The sequence below is a fragment of the Bombina bombina genome, chromosome 2 (genome assembly GCF_027579735.1).
Source record: "Bombina bombina isolate aBomBom1 chromosome 2, aBomBom1.pri, whole genome shotgun sequence".
NCBI lineage: Eukaryota > Metazoa > Chordata > Amphibia > Anura > Bombinatoridae > Bombina > Bombina bombina.
The window spans coordinates 318,087,495-318,100,793 of record NC_069500.1 but is presented as its reverse complement, the minus strand read 5'-3'; the positions used below and the strand labels follow the sequence as shown (position 1 = coordinate 318,100,793).

The window sequence follows — 13,299 nt, the reverse complement described above, 5'->3', positions numbered from 1 at the left end:
CAAATCCTATTCAGAGATTATAATCAGCAAAGGAGGTGACAATTAATCCAGTCTGATCTGTACAGAAGACTGTTGTGGCCATGACTCTTCGCTCTCCGTTGCCACATAATGTAAGGCAGGGACTGGCTAGCATCAGTAGTTCTTTGTTCATCCAAAACAAAACCAGAGACTGTGGGGATGGACATTCATATCACACAGGTATGAAAACATTAATTAACAGACTGTATTGCTGAATGTTTCTTTATTACTGTTTATAATTAGTCTTAATGGAGAAAACCAACATATAAAGACTAAGAACATGATTTAATTAGACACACTGACAAGAGAAAAATATATTGTCTTTTATTTTTGTCTCTGTATACTAATGATTGATAGTGGATATCGTTATAAGCATTGGTAAAAAAATAAATCCCTGACGCTTTAGTTTATAAATGTTTTAGCTGGTTTTTAAAGTTGCAATTGTGTTTTATTAATACATTTTGGTGACAAGAAGAACAACCAATCTCAATCAGAAGGCACAGCAGCTCTATATCATAAGCTTTCTTCAGACCTCTGCTGTTATTTATGTTATACTTAATGTATACAGCTTCTATTCCTGTATACAACGGTCTGTGAGATTTCAAATGATCCAGCAACAAATTAGCAGATGGTGAAAAAAGTACAGCCTTGTTGTTGTATCACAATTATGGAAACAGTACATCCCAACAAAGGCAAAGTAGTTGTGAGTTAAAGGGACAGTACATTGAAAATTAAACTTTAATGATTTGGACAGAGAATAGAATTTAAAAAAAACTTTCAAATTTACTTCTATTACCAAATTTGCTTTGTTCTCTTGATATTTTTTTGTTGAAAAGCATAACGTGGTAGGATCAGAAGCAGCAATGCACTATTAGCTCACTGGTGATTGGTAGCTGCACACATTTGCTTCTTGTCATTGGCTCATAGATGTGTTCAGATAGCTAACAGTAGTACATTGCTGCTCCCATGTTTATATTTAACAAAGGATGCATAGAGAAGGAAACTTATTTAATAATTGAACTAAATTGAAAAGTTACTTATTATTTACTGTTCCTTTAATAAGACCTTAGCTATATTGAAGAAAAATGCCCATATACAATATTTGCCACAGCTTCCAACCACAAAATAGGTATACATTTAACTTCAACAATTTAATATTACAACAGTTCATCCAGGGTAAATATATAGCACACCTTTACAACAATTCATAAAGGGAAAACCAATAGTACACCCTTACAACCATTCATCCAGGGGAAACTTATAGCACACCCTTACAACAATTCATCCAGGGGAAACTTATAGTACACCCTTACAACAATTAATCCAGGGAAACATATAGAACACCCTTACAACAATCCATCCAGGGGAAACCTATAGCACACCCTTATGACAATTCATCCAGTGAAAACATAAAGCACACCCTTACAATTATTCATCAAAGGGAAACATATAGCCCACCCTTACAAACAATTCATCCAGGGAAAACCTATAACACACCCTTACAACAATTCATCCAGGGAAACCTATAGCACACCCTTGCAACAATTAATCCAGGGAAACATATAGAACACCCTTACAACAATCCATCCAGGGGAAACCTATAGCACACCCTTACAACAATTCATCCAGGGGAAACCTATAGCACACCCTTACAACAATTCATCCAGGGGAAACCTATAGCACACCCTTACAACAATTCATCCAGGGAAACATATAGAACACCCTTACAACAATCCATACAGGGGAAACCTATAGCACACCCTTACAATAATTTATCCAGGGAAACCTATAGCACACCCTTACAACAATTCATCCAGGGAAACCTATAGCACATATAGAGAGAAGAGAGAAAAAGACGACGGCACTACTGGTGTTGTGTCCCTTATGCTATTGATTTCTCTAATATAATGATAGAGCTAACATTAATATAATCAGGGACTTAGGTGCTGTACACTAAAAGAAGCAAACTGAAGAATACCAATTGCTGGAAGCAATTGAAAGAGTGTACTTAGATAGCACTCAACAACACAGGTAGGTTACTAGCAAATGTTACCATAGGTGAATAAGCCCAAAAGAGGCGGTATTAAAACTTAACTTTTAATAAAACAGTTAAAAATAAAAATAGTTAAAATATTCAGACAGTGTGAGAGAGAACGAGGGTGATGAGGAGGGGGGAGGAGTCTCCAAAATCACCATATATCTAATATAGGAACCCGGTATGTTCCACAGAGATTATACCCTCAGTCAATGGGGGACAATTTTAGATTTGTACCTGTGTTCTGTGTTATTCCGAATGTTTGAACATATATCACATTCAGAATGTAAATGTCCTTATTGTTGCTGTAACTCAGAAAACGGGAGTATCTGCTACAGTATACCTCCGTGTAAATTATATGGTATAATTCCCTATGGGTAATAAGTGTGAGTAATAATGTTCTCTTATCGGGTGTCAGACTTGTAAGTATCCCTTATTATCATAGATATCAATGGTGTCCTGTATGGTTCACCGCCTGGCGATACCTCACTGTTATAGAGCTGCTTGTTGTATCGATACACTCATACTCACACACATACCGTTTTAAATTAAATTCTATAAACACATTCGTTCAAAAGTCACATATAGAACACCCTTACAACAATCCATCCAGGGGAAACCTATAGCACACCCTTATGACAATTCATCCAGTGAAAACATAAAGCACACCCTTACAATTATTCATCAATGGGAAACATATAGCCCACCCTTACAAACAATTCATCCAGGGAAAACCTATAACACACCCTTAAAACAATTCATCCAGGGGAAACCTATAGCACACCCTTACAACAATTAATCCAGGGAAACATATAGAACACCCTTACAACAATCCATCCAGGGGAAACCTATAGCACACCCTTACAACAATACATCCAGGGGAAACCTATAGCACATTATTCCAATAGTTTAGTCAGACCAGCTCTAAGGATACCTGATATAATCTATATAAAGATAGGATTACCTATGACTACTAATGTATGAGTCAAGGGTGCAAGGTGGAATCAAAAGGTTACAATTTACTCAAAAAGACAGTTAGAAATTATAAGATAAGATAAAAAGTCAGAAAAATACAAGGATTCCATAGCCAGCACTATCCTATTCTAACATAATCTATACTGGGAAAGTATAGCACCAAAGAGATATACAAAACCAGGTACACAGCAATGATTCACACATGCACATGTCCAATTACAAAGCAAAACTCATTTATTGATCACCTACATATAGAGAAAGAAAGGCATACTGGTAATACCCTGAATGCATATAGAATATAAAATAGTTAAAACAGACCTATGGCCATAGGGGAAAACTGTATGTCTATATAATTATACCATCACAAAATTAATAGATATCAGTATCATGCAGAAAATGTCATAAATAACATGACATTCAATAACGGTATACAAATTACAGACAAAATTTGTAAGAGACAGATATAGTAATGTGCCTGTGGTTATGTATATCTGTTAGCAGACAATGCAATTAGCAGCATGGCATAAACAGTTAGATTAGATGCAATCATTAATAAATTCAAACAGTGCATGCATATGAATAGCTATTAGTGCATATCGAAGATGCATATGTATGGTCATTAATGAATCAATGCAGTCCAAGCATCCTTACATTAAAGGGACATTAAACACTAAATACATGCTAGATAGAATGATGCATTCAAAGAAAAGATTAGTCCATGACTAACATGTAGATGTATTTTTTAAAGTTTCATTAGTTGTTTAAAAAGTGACAAAATAAGTGTAAAGTTTTAGTGTCTATAAAACAATGGGAGCTGCCATGTTGTAACTTGTGTTACCTTCTCTGCTGTGGCCAATTAGGGTCAGTTATAAATAGGTCACTAGAGTGTGCAGCCAATGGCTGTGCTGGATTTAACAGTGTTCTGCACTTCCATTTCTAACAGGAACTGAAAAGCTCATATTTTCAGAATGGAATTACAGGCAAAGAGGACAAAATAAATAATGAAAGTATATAGCAGAGTTGTTTTATTATATACAATTTATCATTTTATATTACCATCTCAAAGTGTTTAATGTCCCTTTAAGACAATTTGCAATATTGCCCTGTTGTTATTGGATTGAAAAAAAGCAATATGGATATATACAGTTCAGCAGTTCATGCAAATGTAGTGAGTGCAAACAAAGTCATATGTTAGTCAAAGCAGTTCATGCATCTGTCATTTAGCTCCCTCAGGACACAATTCTGTAGTCACAAATAGCTGTAAGTTGTTAGAAAGCAGTTTATGCAAATGCGGTCATTGAGTAGATATATAGCATTTCGTGTATAGGTTCACAGTCATCGGTATTTGGGGATAATCCTACTGAAAGATATACTTCCATCTAAGGGTCCCATATACACTCTCACCACCTCTTGGGCTATGTGATACCAATTCGTTATGCTTCTGCGTGGCCTCTGTTGCAATAATCGTCACTTTCCAAACCACTTTGGTGCTACAGCTGTGTCCGTTTCCCTTTTCCAGGGCCCGGTCAAGGCACAACAGATCCTCTGTTAACTCGGGCAAGCCATCCCGAGTAGTGTTTGAAACAAGTGTAAAAAGAAACCTATAGCACACCCTTACAACAATTCATCCAAGGGAATCCTATAGCACTCCCTTACAACAATGTATCCAGGGGAAACCAATAGCACACCCTTGCAACAATTCATCCAGGGGAAACCTATAGCACAACCTTACAACAATTCATCCAGGAAAAACCTATAGCATACTCTTGCAACAATTCATCCAGGGGAAACGTATAGCACACTCTTACAACAATTTATCCAGGGGAAAACTATAGCACACCCTTACAACAATTCATCCAGGAAAAACCTATAGCATACTCTTGCAACAATTCCTCCAGGGGAAATGTATAGCACACTCTTACAACAATTTATCCAGGGGAAAACTATAGCACACCCTTACAACAATTCATCAAGGGGAAACCTATAGCACACCCTTACAACAAATCATTCAGGGAAAAACTATAGCACACTCTTACAATTATTCATCAAGGGGAAACATATAGCACACCCTTACAACAATTTATCCAGGGGAAACCTATAGCACCCCCTTACAACAATGTATCCAGGGGAAACATATAGCACATCCTTACAACATTTCATCTAGGGGAAACCTATAGCACACTCTTACAACAATTCATCCAGGGGAAACCTATAGCACCACCTTACAACAATGTATCCAGGGGAAACATGTAGCACACCCTTACAACATTTCATCTAGGGGAAACCTATAGCACACTCTTACAACAATTCATCCAGGGGAAACCTATAGCACACTCTTACAACAATTCATCCAGGGGAAACCTATAGCACCCCCTTACAACAATGTATACAGCGGAAACCTATAGCACACCCTTACAACAATTCATCTAGGGGAAATGTATAGCACACTCTTACAACAATTTATCCAGGGGAAACCTATAGCACATTCTTACAACAATTCATCCAGGGAAAACCTATAGCACACTCTTACAACAATTCATCCAGGCTAAACGTATAGCACACTCTTACAACAATTTATCCAGGGGAAAACTATAGCACACCCTTACAACCATTCATCCAGGGGAAACATATAGCACACCCTTACAACAATACATCCAGGGGAAATCTATAGCACACCCTTAAAACAAATCATTCATGGAAAAACTATAGCACACCCTTACAACAATTCATCCATTAACACAAAAATCCTGTTTAAACCTTAGCAATTGCTACCCCAAATAGGTATAATCCCACAAATATACCTGAATAAGATAATAACAACGGTGAGGGTGCGCTAAAAAAAGCCGCTAAGAGAGGTTAATATGTAATAGTAGAAGGTACAAATGATGAATTATGAAAAGAGTTAAAAATAATACAATTTAATAGACATAAAAACATATATACTAAAAAGAAAACATATGTATTGACCACCGGTGGAAAATTTAAAATGCTCAAAAAAAATGTTAATATGTAAAAAAAAAAAAGGGAAAAAAAATCAATGATGCTGTGTCCCAAAAAGTGCGATGATGTTCATACAAAGAAGTATGGAAAGTTCATTCAGTTAAAAGTTTATTTATCTGAATGAATATTGTCCATGATATCAAATGAATGTAATATTAAAGTCCTGATATAATGATATTAGTGATGGAGGTATGGGGTTAAAAATGTATTGAACTATAACGTGCCAACAATGAATATTTGTTTAGAAATCACCACTCACCCGGGATACCAAACCAGTATTCAGCTCGGTCTCTCCAAGCTTTTCTTATCCACAGAAGTAACACGTCTCGACCCTCCATTGAGCCTTTGAGGCCAAATTATCAAATGTCTGTCAGACCTGATCCGACAGTGCGGATCAGGTCCGACAGACATCGCTGAATGCGGAGAGCAATACGCTCTCTGTATTCAGCATTGCATTAGCAGCTCACAATCGGCCGCCAGCAGGGAGGTGTCATTCAACCCGATCGTACTCGATCGGTTTGAATTGTGGCGATTCCTGTCCGCCTCATCAGAGCAGGCAGGCAGGGTTATGAAGCAGCGTTCTTTAGATCGCTGCTTCATAACTGCTGTTTCTGGCGAGTCTGAAGACTTGCCAGAAACACGGGCCCTCAAGCTCCATTCGGAGCTTGATAAATGGGCCTCTTTGTTTCATGCAGGTTTAGCGTTTTAGCGTGTAACTTGTATTTCGCTCACTGAGTTCCGGGTCACGTTATAAGTTGTTCAACCAATCTGGGAGCTGGATTGTCGGGTCTCAATAAGTGGGGATGTTTTACCTCGGTTCTCTGAGTAGCAATCTTGATCCTTTAAAACAGACTTGCTGCTTTGATACAAGGTTGCAAATGTAGGTAGATCCTGGTAGTGTGTAATAGCAAATTCTCTGCACTTACTTGCAAAAAAACTTCTTGAGGAATTCCAAAATTGTTACAGAGCGCTCTGTTAGTTGGAATTCTTAATGCAAAGGTAACTGATTCATCAACGCGTTTCAGCTGCTCACAGCCTTTCTCAAGATGAGTTGAAAAGACCTCCTCATACCTCCTTTTATTTGTGATTCCATAATTACATTCTCCTCCTATTTTTAAAAAAAGGAATATAAATTTCCTATTTGTTTGTCACAAACAATAAAAATACATGTGTAATAATCGTTTTTGTTCTGAATCTTAGATTTCACTGATGAGATGATGTAGAAAATATCTAGAATTTGATATTCTTGAGCATTTTATAAAAACTGAGCATAAAGAATAAATAAAAAATATCTAAGAAAGAAGCAAAATGCAATATACTCTTAAATAAATATGTAATTATAAACATCTATCTATAAGACTCTCAAAGAATAAAATTTAATTAAACTTAATAAATTTACATACAAGTGGGGTGTCTACTGTTCAAAATTCATAACTCTTGATTCATTTTTTATTAATTTTATTATTTTCCTGTGGTTATTTAACAAGGGGTGCAAAAATGCGAAAAAATACATGTCTAAATCTTGAATTCTGTATTTCTATGTGAAGATAGAAAATTTGTATTTTATTATGTGAATGTGAAAAGTGACCAGTGTGTCACTAAGGGATACTTATTCTTTATTTCATTTCATAATCCAGTGTTCCTTGAATGCAATATTAGTTCTTGATTTCTTTTGAAAAAAATATTTATTATATATATATATATATATATATATATATATATATAAATACTAAAAAATGTGAAAAAAATGAGAAAATAGTGTATTATTTCTAGATCAAAAAATTATTAAATTTCTCATATCATAACTTTCATGTAAATAAATTATTAGAAATATATGAATCGTTTAAAAAGGACCTCTACCAAAAGAAATGGACATTTTCAGAAACCAGAAAGAATTCTTTATATATAATAGATATCTGAGGGAATGTAAATATTCTGATATTTTCCATTTATATCTTACTCCATAATGGAATTAAGGTCAAGTTCGGCATTTAAACCTAAAGGTTCTAGTTTTTTGAATTTGAAGATTAACTCGGCTTGTGTACGTAAAAGTTTTTTTATTTAAATCTCCACCTCTCCAATTTCCAAGAATTTTTCTTATACCCCAATATTTGAAGACTGTTGTATTATGATCGTGATGTTCTTTAAAATGTCTTGACAGAAGATGGCCCATGAAGCCATGTTCGATATTTAATAGATGTTATATTTTTGAGGGGACGAGTAGTCTCCCCCAAATATTGTTTTTTACATGGGCATTGAATTAAATAGACCACATTTCTGTCTGAGCATCTAATACAGTCTCTTATTTCATATTCTTTTTTTGTAATGTTGGACGTTACTATTTTGGTTTTAGTGCTAAAGCCACAAGCTTTACAACTAATACATTGATAGAATCCTGTGATTTTTTTTGTTTATAAAGATCCCTTTGACTATAGTTTTTTGTTTTTGAATTTCTAAACGTACTAGGGGCTAGAATATTTTTCACATTTTTTGCTTTTTTAAAAACGACATTGGGTTTTTTGCGGAGTAATTCACCAATAAAGGGATCTCATTGTAAAATATACCAGTGTTTGTTCAAAATGGTCCTAATTTGATTATGACTATTTTTATAATCTGTTATGAAAGGTACCCATAATAGTTCTGTGTTTTGTGGAGTTTTTATTTTGCGTTGTAGTAGATCTGTTTTGCTTTTGATGAAATGTATTCTCTAAATGTATAGCTTGTTCATCGAAGTCCTCAATCCTTGTACAATTCTTTCTGATTCTAGTGAATTGATTGATAAGGATATTGTCTAATCATTTTTTTTTTAATCAAAGATTTTTATTGAGGCAATACAAGAAAAAGAAAGAACATGAACATAATATACAATTTGCATCACTTTGGTACATTTTGCATACAGGACATTATTTATCCATTGGGAAATGAAACCTTTACATAGAAGAGAATAAAGAAATCTTAAATCAGAGATTATACATGTATCTCACCAAAAGAACAAAATAAATATAGGACATTGTATGCGAGTACAAAATCAAATACATATAATCAAGCATTACCTCTTTTTTCTTTTTGTTTCCTATATAAAAACATAATAAAAAAGTAATAGATTTTAAACAACCCGGAAAACTTATACTTCTTATAGAATAAGATATTAATTATAAAATAAGTGTATTTATTATCTAAAAATTTACAAATTATAGGGAGTCATAACAAGTTGCTCCTACTAAATGCATGTAAGTGGAGGGCAAAGTGCCTCATTTTCTTTGTAAACAGAAAGCTAAGAGCAACTTATAACAGAACGATATCAATAGCGGATAAATACCGCTTAACATAAGGGTGGACAGTAGCTAAAGATGAGGGCGGGGGGAGGAGCCATAAGTTATATTGGGTGAGCCCCTCTCCTGGGGAAATGTCAGCAATAGACGATATGGGAAAAAGGAGAAGGGGTATGACCCGCAGGCAACCAGTACCGGCGGGAAAGGAAAGAGAGGGGCCCATCAATAACAGATAAATTGTATAAGCCATAAAGTCACCGCAGAGAATATAATTTTCTTGAGAAAGAACGATAATAATACTTACAGTGTAACTCTCATATATATCCTTAGTGTATATAAAATGGGAGTTATAAATAGGAGTGACATCACAACCAAGGAATAGTATAGACTGTCTCTTTAAGGCCCAAACTGGCATGATATTAGCTAGTATACATCACCTAAAAGTATATAACGATAATGGTACAAATATATACTGTGCAGGACAATTATCAGTATTCTCCTAGCGTGACAATAGGTAGAAAATTTTATATATTTAAAAAAAAAACCATTAGACCTTATAACATACCTGGGCATGTCACATTGTTTATGCTATAAACTCAGATACACATACACACACAGTTGGTGACAATTATCCCTTGCACATAGTTGTCATAATATCCATACAGAGACTCAACATTAAACTGCATGACACAGGAAGGTTTAAGCAGGGCGTAATTAGGCAGAAATTCTTTAAGTAATGCTCAGTCTTCTAGAGAATGATAATGAAGGTCTGCACCACGCTACTCTAGCTATAGGGACAACACATTTTAAAGTAGGGAGATAATACTTAACTATGCCATAACAGGGGTACATAGAGCTATATTTTAAGGTGACTAATATATATACAGATTAAGTCTAAATCTATATTTGTCACATAATAAGCCTCTTCTTACCTGAACTCAATGCAAGTATGGCTTAGGGTAGTATTGATATAGGCTATAGAATGCTAGGTCTGGCAGAGAGTATGTAACTAGTCATTGAGGGTATATAGAGTGGTGTTCTGGTAAAATAACAGATCATGTATAGAACACAAGAGCTAACAGGGATCATGAGCTATATACATAATAGAGAGTATGTGAGAGTGGATCTATAAACTCATAAGCTTAATTCAACAGTAACAACACCATTTTAGCTAGGCATAGATAACCAGGATATATATAGGCATATCTAGAGAAGGGAATATTATGAGTCTTGAGGGTTAATTATGAAAACAAATACTGCTGGCTTACACAATCTTCAACCTCAGGCATCCAAGTCTCTATTTAGAGAGCAGCGTAATTCAAAACAGGGCATTATAACAACTTAACTGTCCAAGAGCTGGGAAATATTTAGAAGCATAGGTTCTAACATTATTAACATACAGAGTCAGGATCCACTGCAAAATGTGGAAGTGTCCCCAGATATAAGTAACAATGTTCAGCCAACACCAATTTTCCGGCTCCAGCAGGTCTGCAAATGGTGTCTTATCTCAAGCAGTTTCAGACCGCTAATGAACTTTAGATAAGGGCTGAGGCACATAGTGAGGGGATGTTCACGATAGTACATCTCTTGCTGGGTCCCAGTGAAACGGCAAGGCAAACAGACTCTATCGTGACACAAACGTGTTTCAGGCTCATTAATAAGTCTCACTGTGACGTTGTCGTGGATTTGACTCCCTATTTAGGAAACCTCAGTTTGTCCTGATTGTTGTGCTTCGCCCGATCTGAATAAAGGAGATTCCTCCACCTGGGTCCCATGGCAAGGCCACCACAGACAACAAAGTTTGCAATCTCTGCTCGCAGCAACTGTCCCACTTCACTGATTCAGGCGTATGGTCGCTATGCTGCTTTATGTAATCAAGCCGTGTTGAAAGTCCAGATATGAGTAGGAAAGCAGGTTTCAGGATTAGGTGGATAAGTGGGTTAGGTAGAATGTCACTCCCACATCGCTGAAGGATCCCGAGGTGCTGCACCGGCCCAGATTCAAAATTACACGGGAACACCATGAAGCTACGAACATCTTCCCACAGATGATATGAAGTGCCCAAATGAGCTACTCCATTAAAGATGTGTGATTTCACTCCCCCTATGTCCTCCGCAGGCAGACTCAATTCCGTGAGCTCAGCTTTTACCAGATGCGGTGAGTTATAGCCGAGATCCAACGCTCTCCTGTTATCCTGTGATCTGTCGACCCTTGACCCGGGGCTAAACACACATACTCCTGCCCAAGTAGCAACTGCAGCAGAGGGTATAAAATTATTCAGTGGGAGTAGGTGAATCAGGCGCGTTGTCTTCTTGGTTCCTTGATCGCCGCCGCCATCTTGCGTGCCGTCACCGTGTAATAAGTGAATTTGTTTAAGAAGCTGTGCAAATGACAGTCTAAGCTCAAAAAAATGCTCCTCCAAAATCCCATAAACTTTGTCTTCAAACTTGCGCAGGGCAGCCTCCGGATCCATTTAGATAGTATCAGAAAGACACTACTTCATAAATATTAGGAGAGATCTCGGCCACCTAATCCAGTCCACTGCTGTAGGCCCCAAAACGCAATTTCACTGAAATAGCTCCACAGTTCATATATCCAAACTCACGAAGGAGCTGGCATATGCATTCATCCTCACTCTCTATGGCCTAGATTTAGAGTTCGGCGGTAAAAGGGCTGTTAACGCTCCGCGGGTTTTTTTCTGGCCGCACCATAAATTTAACTCTGGTATCGAGAGTTCAAACAAATGCTGCGTTAGGCTCCAAAAAAGGAGCGTAGAGCATTTTTACCGCAAATGCAACTCTCGATACCAGAGTTGCTTACGGACGCGGCCGGCATCAAAAACGTGCTCGTGCACGATTCTCCCATAGGAAACAATGGGGCTGTTTGAGCTGAAAAAAAACCTAACACCTGCAAAAAAGCAGCGTTCAGCTCCTAACGCAGCCCCATTGTTTCCTATGGGGAAACACCTCCTAAGTCTGCACCTAACACCCTAACATGTACCCCGAGTCTAAACACCCCTAACCTTACACTTATTAACCCCTAATCTGCCGCCCCCGCTATCGCTGACCCCTGCATTACACTTTTAACCCCTAATCTGCCGCTCCGTAAACCGCCGCCACCTACGTTATCCCTATGTACCCCTAATCTGCTGCCCTAACATCGCCGACCCCTATGTTATATTTATTAACCCCTAATCTGCCCCCCACAACGTCGCCGACACCTACCTACACTTATTAACCCCTAATCTGCCGAGCGGACCTGAGCGCTACTATAATAAAGTTATTAACCCCTAATCCGCCTCACTAACCCTATCATAAATAGTATTAACCCCTAATCTGCCCTCCCTAACATCGCCGACACCTACCTTCAATTATTAACCCCTAATCTGCCGACCGGAGCTCACCGCTATTCTAATAAATGTATTAACCCCTAAAGCTAAGTCTAACCCTAACACTAACACCCCCCTAAGTTAAATATAATTTTTATCTAACGAAATAAATTAACTCTTATTAAATAAATAATTCCTATTTAAAGCTAAATACTTACCTGTAAAATAAATCCTAATATAGCTACAATATAAATTATAATTATATTATACCTATTTTAGGATTAATATTTATTTTACAGGCAACTTTGTAATTATTTTAACCAGGTACAATAGCTATTAAATAGTTAAGAACTATTTAATAGTTACCTAGTTAAAATAATTACAAATTTACCTGTAAAATAAATCCTAACCTAAGATATAATTAAACCTAACACTACCCTATCAATAAAATAATTAAATAAACTACCTACAATTACCTACAATTAACCTAACACTACACTATCAATAAATTAATTAAACACAATTGCTACAAATAAATAAAATTAAATAAACTATCTAAAGTACAAAAAATAAAAAAGAACTAAGTTACAGAAAATAATAAAATATTTACAAACATAAGAAAAATATTACAACAATTTTAAACTAATTACACCTACTCTAAGCCCCCTAAT

At 36.4% G+C, this 13,299-nt stretch overlaps 1 protein-coding gene across 1 annotated transcript in view; it reads left to right on the top strand.

Moving 5' to 3' along the window:
- Window positions 1–80: 80 nt before the first annotated feature.
- Window positions 81–13,299, top strand: part of LOC128647766 (transmembrane protein 17B-like) — a 76,561-nt gene continuing 63,342 nt past the window's right edge. The window contains exon 1 of the mRNA XM_053700488.1: window positions 81–198. Within this exon, the coding sequence (XP_053556463.1) occupies window positions 81–198 (118 nt within the window). The remainder of the gene's footprint in view (window positions 199–13,299) is intronic.